This window comes from Battus philenor, unplaced genomic scaffold, assembly GCF_028537555.1.
Source record: "Battus philenor isolate CCGP_79_NKW_IND1 unplaced genomic scaffold, ilBatPhil1.0.hap1 SCAF_19, whole genome shotgun sequence".
Classification (NCBI taxonomy): domain Eukaryota; kingdom Metazoa; phylum Arthropoda; class Insecta; order Lepidoptera; family Papilionidae; genus Battus; species Battus philenor.
In genome coordinates, this window is record NW_027181681.1 from 3,933,636 (window position 1) to 3,943,837 (window position 10,202).

The 10,202-nt window shown below is 31.4% G+C and overlaps 1 protein-coding gene across 1 annotated transcript; it reads left to right on the top strand.

Moving 5' to 3' along the window:
• Nucleotides 1-3,303: 3,303 nt before the first annotated feature.
• Nucleotides 3,304-9,252, top strand: LOC137921643 (meckelin-like; the record flags this gene model as incomplete). Its single annotated transcript, XM_068764445.1, has 12 exons — nucleotides 3,304-3,354; nucleotides 4,009-4,143; nucleotides 5,588-5,713; nucleotides 5,791-5,878; nucleotides 6,358-6,485; nucleotides 7,436-7,659; nucleotides 8,225-8,302; nucleotides 8,378-8,412; nucleotides 8,493-8,560; nucleotides 8,637-8,785; nucleotides 8,984-9,095; nucleotides 9,184-9,252. Coding segments are annotated over 12 exons (1,263 nt in total), but the record flags the coding sequence as incomplete, so codon positions are not given.
• Nucleotides 9,253-10,202: the final 950 nt, after the last annotated feature.

A 10,202-nucleotide genomic window follows, 5' to 3' on the forward strand; every position in this document is an offset into this window, starting at 1 on the left:
ATGTATGTACATAAATCATATAATTTATTTTATCCGTCATATAATATGAATCTATACATGATTTTAATATAATACATGAATTGGTATTATCTGTGTGTTGCTTTATGTAAAAAAGGAATAGTAGTGATTTGTTCATTTTTAAATTTTCAGTGTTACCAATGCTTTTTGCAAATAAAACAGATTCGAGTGAAAGCGCCACTGGTGTAATACATTTATCTAATGGACAGGTAAAATTAAGACTGATTTCCTTAAATATTTATGAAATGTTAAAATTTAAATATCATTTCAGGATACGCTGTTTATAAGCGCAATTAGTTACAATACAGACGGAAAATTTCAATATCATTTCAATACGAAGCAGAAATTATTTCCCTGTTTTCCGCCTTTTGAAATAAGAATAGGCAAAGATTATTCGTAAGTATTTTTATAACAATAATTTATAAATAAAGTAACCGACATAGCACAGCGGGTTAGCAAGTTCAAGTGACAATGAGCAGATCACGTAACACGCAAAACTATTCTAAATTTAAAATATTTTAAATTCAAATAGACTGTGCTTTTGGATCGTCAATTTTTTTTAACAAAACAAGTAATAAGCTATCATTAGCTCGGAACGTTCATCTGTTGAAAAGAGCGGGCCAGAAACTCAACAATTGCTCTTTAAAATAAAATGTAATTTTTTTTTAATTTGTAAAATTGATTGCCGTTGGGACCTCCAGGTTCTAGAGTACGAACCTCGTATTTATTATATGTACATGGTAAACAGACGAGCCTGTTAAAGTCGTTAGAAGACATTGGAATGTTGCCGACTTCAACCAGTCGTATTGGAAATCTAAAGAGCTTATGTCCAGCTGTGGGCGTCCTACAAAAGAGAAATGATGATGACGATAAAATGATATGAAAACATTGGTCAAGCCGATAGTTGAGCTCACGCTGAGTCGTATTTTTCTACTTAGTGAATCTACAACGCAAGAAAAAATAATTAAATACGACATTTATATTTTTACGAAATAAATAAAACTTATTATTTACAGGCAGGATTGTACAATGAACATAACAGAACTACACAGATTTAATAATAAACTTATAGCGCTATATACCGTTTCTGATAATATTAAGAAGTCTTTATCTATTGTGATGCGAAAACCCAACGGACACCTTGTACAGGTCAGTACAAGATAATTTATTACTTACAATTATTCTGTCACACCCAGCAGTCATTTGGAATGATAGAAGAAGCTGTAGAGAAATATATCCTACCATGAAATACACAACTGTTAATTTTATTCATTTTGCTTGGTTTCTATGTTAATTAGTTAATAAGTTTCATTTTACATCGGCAAACTATGCCAAACGCCTGAATAGGCATGACATCTTGAAGCTGAATGAACGGATGTAGCTCTGTATGAAAAGGTAGTGGCTTCGCTGGAAGCCACCCTTATCCTGACATGCTTCACACAAAACACACACAGACGGGTCGTGCATTAGCTCAGAGGAATAAAATACTTTCATTAGTAGTTCGCCATTTCAATTCAGAGATGCCCACTGCAAGGCATAGGCCCCTGCCAAAAATATCTATAGTGGGATATACTATAATCACCACGCTTGACAATCGTGTTGGCGATCACAGTGTGGTATTATAGTACGCAGAAAAAGCTGCTTCCAATTCCCTGGAAACTTGCATTTAAGCAGTGGAAATCCTATATAATTAATGCTCAAATTATGAATTATATAAGATTTTATCTCGGGAATCGAACCCGTGACCTACAATCGCAAGTTTCAGTTCTCTATCGCTAGATTACCACTGTTCTGCAATAGTTAAACTATACTATTGATTAAATAATTGCATAAAGTTGCTTACTAGTAAATCACTTAAACAAAACATTTATGATCCTAAAATATATATAAGTTTTCAAAAAATATAACTTTTTATACAAACTTTTTCTCCTTGATCAGGGCATAACTTGAGAACGATTCTACCAATTTACTTCATCGGTTTTTCATAATAATTTGTGGAAGGTAAAAAAATCGAGAAATACACGAAAACTCGAAATTTTTTAGAAAATTATAACGACTTTTGTGGCTTTGTGCATTTGACAATTTCCTATGAACATGGCGCTTTTGACAGCTCGCTTTGAACTTCGCGCGTTTGACAGTTTTCTTTTGAATTTCGTGAGAAGAACTTAATTAATTAAATAAGTCACATTAATTTATTTCTAATACTGAAATGCAACAAGCTAATAACTTCTTGCAAGACAGTCTGTCGTAGTTGGTATTAATATGTTTTAATTATGTTACGTTAGTTCAATTTTAAATATAGTTTTCTTTTCAGAAAAGTTCGTGGCATTCAAAAAAAATTACAAAACATTTTTTATTTCGCCGATCTCTCTCAATGACTTCTAACATGACCAACTTGATCTACTTGCGTTCACTTATAATAAACCTTCGGTAAGGTTCAACTTATTTATTATTCAGGCTATAATATAAGTGTCAGTGAAGGAAACATAAGGTGAAATTACGTTCAACATTGTATGAAAAATGATTGCAAGATAAAATTTGTAGTTAATTATGCTTCTGTATTTTCTGGTATATATTGTGAATTTAAATCTTAAGCGAACGTAAAGAAATACTTAATTTGTAAAAAAGGAGGTTAGTTTGTTTATTCTCATTAGTTGATACGTTATTAATATGACTTGTAAAAAGTAAATAAAATTCAGTTTCAAAAAAGGAAATTTTATTATTATTGTTAGAATAAAACGAAAGATAATTTTACTATGAACGTTAAATTACTATTTATTTAAAGTTATAATAATTTTTTCTAGTTCTCAAGGCCGTTGGGGCCGAAAGGTTCTCCAGTGCCACCCACGAGCCTAAGTAAGCTACCCCACTAAGGGGACATAGTCAAGGTCACGGGAATTCGCTGGATGCGAGTAGCACAAAACCGGTCTCTGTGGCAATTTGAGAGGGGGGGGGGAGGCATGTCCTGCAGTTGTTGTTTATCAGCTAACATAATGATGATGACGAGAACGTCCACTCAAAACGTGGACAGACGATCTAGTTAAGGTCGTCGGAAGATGCTGTATTTCAACAAGTCCTTATGGAAATCTACGGGATAAGCGATGTAAACATCATACGGCTGAAATGATGATCGTTTTAATAAATTATGATTTGAAAATTAACTGAAACACGTTTAATTTTAGTCTTGAACGAAACCAGCACAGTACAGGCTCACTTACACTTTACTTGACCGTGGAGGCACAATACAGTGTGAAATCACCATTATCGGATAGATTCATAACTTCAGTAAAGGTTACCCAAGACTTGCCAATCGCCGGAGTGATCACCGGCTTACAGGTAGTGTTGAATTTTCACTTATGCAAACAGAAAATCTTACCATCGCTCGTGCAGCCGACCGCCGTTGAGTCGAAAGGTTCCCGAGACGACCACGATTCGGCAGATAAGGTGTAGGTAGACACCCCACTAGGTGTACCGACGACTATTCCTGGTTACAGAAAGTCTGCACTACACGCCCACCGCAAACAGGCCCACGCTATGCAGTGGGCATCTGACATGATGATGATGCTGAAACAGAAAATGAAAAATTAATGTTAACACGAGGCTCTTGATTTAAAAGTTTTTATCTCTGAAGTCTACGGTATTATTTCTATTGCATTAATAATAAAAATTAATATAATTTTACGTCACAAGTATATAAAATATATGTATTAGATAAAACATTTTCTATTTACTATCTACTTATTAATGACTTAAGTTTATCTGATTATTCGTAACGTGTACACATCATGTAACATCTAGAGCAATTTATGAGGTGGCTTAACGTTTTCAGTAACTTGATTTTATTTTAAATTTATACTTATTATGTCATAAAAAGAACAATTACGGTAAATAAATATTAAGATCTTATTTACACTATGTAGTAGACACATTTACGAATATGGAAAATGATTAAAAAGTGATTTGTTTTTAAATTATCCGTAAATGTTTCAGATATGGGGCAGTATTCTCAGTATTATGATGACAATTTACGCAGTAATACAATGGCGTGGGGTAATGCGTCGCGGTGGACATGTAGCGACACTGCTACCTCTCATGGCTGGAAGTGTAGCCGATGCTTTTTATTTTGTACGGATTATCCAATCAAAAATAGTCTGTTTACACTCTATCTTTATTTTAAGTTATTTTAAGTACGCATGATCGACGTGTTTTGGTAAACTCTTGGGGGTTTTTATTATTTTAATTACGTTTATTATTAGTTAGTAAACTAAACGTAGCGCATAACAATCTTTATGCTAAGACAATCAATTTAAAAATTTATACAATCTTTGGTTAATATAGAGGTTATACGAATTTGAAAATCATGCAAAATAAAAATATACCCAACTTTTTTTACATAGTAGATAGGTTCCCTAAAAAGGAGTGCAAAAAAGTCGTATAAAAATACATGACACAGATGTTAAATTTCAGAACATTTTCAATGACATCAACAGAAATCGTGTAAGATAAAAAAAAACATTGAAATAAAATAAATACTTCCTCAAAAAAACCGTGGAAATGAAGTAATTTGACTAAATTTGGTATTCGGGTAGTTTTATAACTACATACTTCTTTTTGTAATGAAAAAAATGTTCTTTTCATAAAGCCTTGTTAATCCCCTTAGATACGTCAAAACATAGATATCGTGTACTTTTAAATATCGTCGTCATTTCATCCCATACGTCCACTGCAAGGTTAAGGCCTCTTCCAAAGATATCTATGGGGGACAATACCATAATCGCCATAAGCGGGTTAGCGATTGCAGTGTGGTATTATGGTACGCGGCGAACGCTGCTGCCCATCCATCATATATCTTTTATAATTAATGCACAAAGTATGAATTATAGGGGATTATGCTTGTGATCGAACTCGCAACCTACTATCGCTCATATTCAAACATATATTTATACATATATAGTATTTTCGATATGATACTTATGAAAACATAATTACTGGTTCCAAATTCTCCGTATAGTACTGCCAAGTTTGAAAGGTTCATTCTACCTAGGAGAACCCAGCAAGAAACCGATAGGTACTCAAACAATCGTAATTTTTATATTGTTACAACTCTACTTCTCACGTGAACATCAGCGTTATTCTAAAAATAGGTACGTAACTGATTTTGACCTTCTTTCACACAATTATAAATCCAAAAGCTGGTAATCTAATGCAATCTTTTGATTAATTTGGATTCAGTGGTTAAAACAGATGATTGGAAAATTCATTTATCGCAAAAGTTGAATAGGCGGCAATCTGGTTGTAGAATGTTTTTAATGAAAACACAGAATATATAACCGGCGACCGCGTACAATATGTCTATAGATAGTCTAAGCTATTTATTAAGAATTCGCTATAATCCTTTATACTCTTCAATATAATACAATAATTTATTTTCAATAAAAAAAAAATTAAAAAACTTATTTTAAATGTTGAATTTGGATTACTGGGGTACAATTTTTCTAAAATCTTTTTTTATAGATTATATTCCAGTGTATTTTAATCAAGTATATCAATAAAAGATTCTTATCTCAAGGCCACCTGGTCAACAGTGGTCCACGCGTTAGCAGCTGAAGCTGGAACTCTTGGTCTGACATTACCATTGTCACCATCAGAAGAAAGTGTCATAGAAGCTATGATTTATGCAAGTCTTTCCTTAAAGGTTAGTATAGCTGTTACTAATAAATACAATAAATTATAACCTAAAACAGAGCGAATAAATATTTTAACAACTTTCAGGTCCTGAAAATTGCGTACGTCAATTATAATATCTGCAGCCGTGATATATTTTTTATAGATTGGTCTGAATATAATCCGTATTTAAAAGGTAAATTTTAAATTAAATGATTATGAAAACATATGAAAAATTTCTTATCGTCATAAGTATAGAATAAGCAAATTATGATTTGTCCAGTTCTGTTAAAGCAATGAGGTTTTTTGGTTTAAAAAACGATCATCATCACACCAGCCAAAAGGCATCTACTGCAAGGCTTAAGCCTCCCTATCCTCCCAAGTTTTACCCTCCCAAGGTTCTTTGCGATTACCGGTCTAACACTGGTCGTTGCTTGTCGTCCTACAACGTTGGATCTAATAAAATCATTACAAGATTTTATTGAGGTTCCGAAGACATATTTGTTATGTAAAAAATCATAACTATAATTTTGATGGGATAAACGAACGGCTATAGACATTTATAAATTAGCCATTTTGTTTAATTTATAAATGTCTATAGGTAAATAGTGATATATTATTAAGTCATTAAATAAAAATATTTTTTTTTCTTACTATGCATTCATTTGATTACAGACACGCCGTTGTTTGATCGGTCAAATAGCAATACATCCTCAATATTGGCGAGGGAATGGGCAGCAATACAAACTAAAAGAAGAACATCACCTTGCGTCACCGTTATTCTGACGCTTTTCCTATTACACGTAAATATTTATTTTATTTTTTCAATATTTATAAAATTAATAATTATAAGTAGAAGTAATGCAGAATTCTGTGTATTTTTTTTATTAAAACACTTTACATTATTCATTATTCTGATTTAACGTAACTTGATTTAAAGGACTTGTAAACAATTTTCAATTTACAATAGAACGTTAGATCTTTTATTTAAATATTAATAATTCATAAATTGATTTAAATAAAATTTCTCTCTTTTTTAAGTCACCAATTATAATTCGATTTCCGAAAGCCGTGCACTTCGTATTATTTTACACTGAGCATAGAGAAAATCATCGCAACATATTAATTTTTAAGGAATATTATTTACAATATTTACCATTGATAATAGAATTATTTTAGTTCACAAGAAAGATATTTATTTACTGTTTACGGCACATCAATAGAAACAAAAAAGAAAAAAAACAGAATATAAACTCATATCAGATGAAATTGTCCCAAAAAAAATTAAGCACAAAGGGCAAAATGGTAATTTCTTCCAGGCAACCATTTGATAGAAATATTTAATAAGAAAATAATTTATAAACATTATGGCGAATTCGGTTACTCGTATAAGTATCGCGGAAAAACAGTTTCCTTTACGGGCCAGTGGGTGAATAATTTCGTTTACTTCAGCTTCAAATTCCCATAAATCAACGTCATAATCGTGCGAAACTGAATTCTAAATTTAAAATCAAAGAAAAAATAAACTCAATAAAATGTCAATTTTATAATTTTTTTAACGTTCATTTTTATGTTGTTTCCTAGAATTTACAGACATTAATAAGCTCTTAACGAATTATCGCCTTTGCTGGTTAATAACATTTATTCATGGAAAGCATTCGGTCTTAATTGAAAACCAAATTAATAAATAAAGCAAAAACGCATGTAAATAGAAAAATCAAAAGTCTCTTTAATTTTTTTGTGTGTTTTACAGTTATCAGAGCCGTGGCGAAGTACTGTGCCTGATAGCCAAGCATACAGTTGGACACTTGCTGTAATCGCCTGGTGGTCTTCCTATTTAATAGTATTTTTGAGTCATATGGCCTTGAATAGGCTATTCAGTTCTCCGTCGACTGTACTCCCGAAGTTGTGCGCTGATATAGAATATTCTATATTGATATTTCAAGAGGACCTTTTTGCTCATTATGTGCATGGACGGTGAGTAGGTATTTTGGAATTGCAACATTAAATCGTTCGCTAGTAGTAACTGTTATAAATTTAAATAACAGACAAAAATTAATATTATCACCGAAGGTACATTAGTATGAAGTAGCCTAAAATACTCATCGTCATCATTTCAGCCGTAGGTCATCCATAGCTGGATGTAGGCTTTTCCTATAGATTTCAAATTGGACCGGTACGGCTGACTGGCCTCTAATCAGAAAGAGGCCAGAAATATCGTCTTCCCACTACCTTAGTAAATACAGAAAACAAAAAAGAAAACAGTAACAGTGGACGCCAACAAGGTCGAAATAGAGACACAAAATTAAATATAAAAATATTATTAAAAAAAGAAATTACATTATAAAAGAACTACATTATTTATGTACAATTTCACTTAGATGTGTACTTATCGAAATATCAGATCTCTGAATGATCTGTTTCTGCATATACTTTTGTTTTAATGATAATTAGGTATTACTTTTGCGCATGCATAGAATTTAGAATAACAAATAGTATATCTAATTAACAGCTCTAATATATAATGTTTTTTTGTTACAAGCAATGACGATCTTTCGGAAGCAAAATATCTGTCTGGACCTTTAATTACCTGTCGCGTGATCTGTGCTGCGCAATTCAGGTAATTTTTTTATTAAAATATCTGATATAATATAAGACTTTTTTTTAACAGTAACTATTTATTATTGATTTACAGGGCTATTTGCAAACAATTATCGACGACAACTGAAAGTAAGAACTTCCATTTAAATGACAATTATTAAAATTTTAATTTAAGTGTAAGTAATTTATTTGTTTTTTCTTCTTGGCAGGTTCTTTAACGAACATAAAGTCTAAACAAGTTTTACTATCACGCTTTCTAGCAGCCTTCATTGAAAGAGTTGAGTATTTAATTCATTGAAGGTAACGTGGTAATAATAAAATATAGATAATAAAAACACACATTGTGTTTTAAGGCATTGGATGGTCTCAGTTGGGTGGCAAGCGAACGAACAACGCTTGAAAAACTTTTTGATGTGGAGCTTATGGTTCGTGAAGGTGGCAACACCAGCATACTACTCTATGAAACCGAAAATATTTCGCCATCTTGTTTTGCTGTTACATGGTGTGTACATACCAATTTTTCTGGCTTTTTCTAATAAATAATTAAATGAAAATCTAAAAATATAAATTTTAACTGTCATTAAATAATGTAATACAAAATTTTTTAGTGACAATGTTTACACTTAATAGAAACGTAAATTTTTTGTTCAAATAATACCTGCTGATTTATAATAATATACAAATTAAGCTTTAATTGCAGGTGGGGCAATGAGCTGACGCTTTCGACGTTTGATTCAATTTTATTCTGTAGTGTTGCCTATGGTACTAGAGAACCTATATATGCAGCAATCACTACTGTTGTGCTGTGGCAGGTAAAACAAAATTCATTGAATAATTCAAGAAATAGTTGGAGTAATAAAAGCCAATAAAAAAGTCAATAAAAATTTCATGATGTTTCAGGTAATGAAATACACAACAACATGGTTCAGCAATAGAAATTTAAGAAATAAACTAAACGTAACATTTTAAATAATGTCATAGTGGATACTGTAATGTACAGATTACCTATGACATCTTTTAATTTATGTTTGTTTATTATATACTTGCTTGTTTATGTTTGGAGTGCAAATGTAATTCCGGTGAAAACTGTTTTTTTATATAACACGGATAATTACACAATTTGTTTCAAAAGCGCAATAAGAAGCCTTAGTTTAGAAAGAAACTGCTACCAAATACCTGTTCGTCGTTATGATATAAAATTTAGCAAAAGTCGTAAACATTTATACAATGAAAAAAAATTTACAACAGATAAAAATGCTAAATATGAAAATTTTAAAGACGTTTTTAAAGAATTGCTTGTTTACAATTCCACTGCGTTTAAAAACACTACAATTCCTGTTATAACAAAACAATCTCTAAAAGGACCATTTTCCGATTTTGTTTTTGGTGTCTCTGAAATTATAATCAATGATCTCTCATCATCAAAAACCAGAAAATACTTATCGATACTCAGTCATAATCTTCGCAAAATTAAATTGTTTTCTTTAAAAAAAACAGTGACAAGATATGCAAAAAAAATTAATGATCTGTCTGCTTTCAAAGGTAAAATAATTAAACGTAAAATCCAGAAATTTTATTCCATCATTACAAATAGAAAGAAAAGAAAAAATGACTTCTTTCTTGCTATGAACTCTATTTATAATGTAAACCAATGGAACGAAATCGACGAATATCTTTACAGTTTAAAACGATATGCTCATGGGAAACGCCGCCAAATAAGAAGTGAAACGAGGCAAGTATTTAAAAGAATTATTTTTCGTGAACTTTACAAACAGTCTGATGTTGTAAGGAAAGAAATAAATCTAAAATTTCAATTGGCTTTAATAGAATACTTGGAGGAACATAAAACAAAAAACGTTGATTAATTTCCAATTGCCCGATAACTCAAAGCGGCATTGCCAGGTTCAAGATAAGAATAA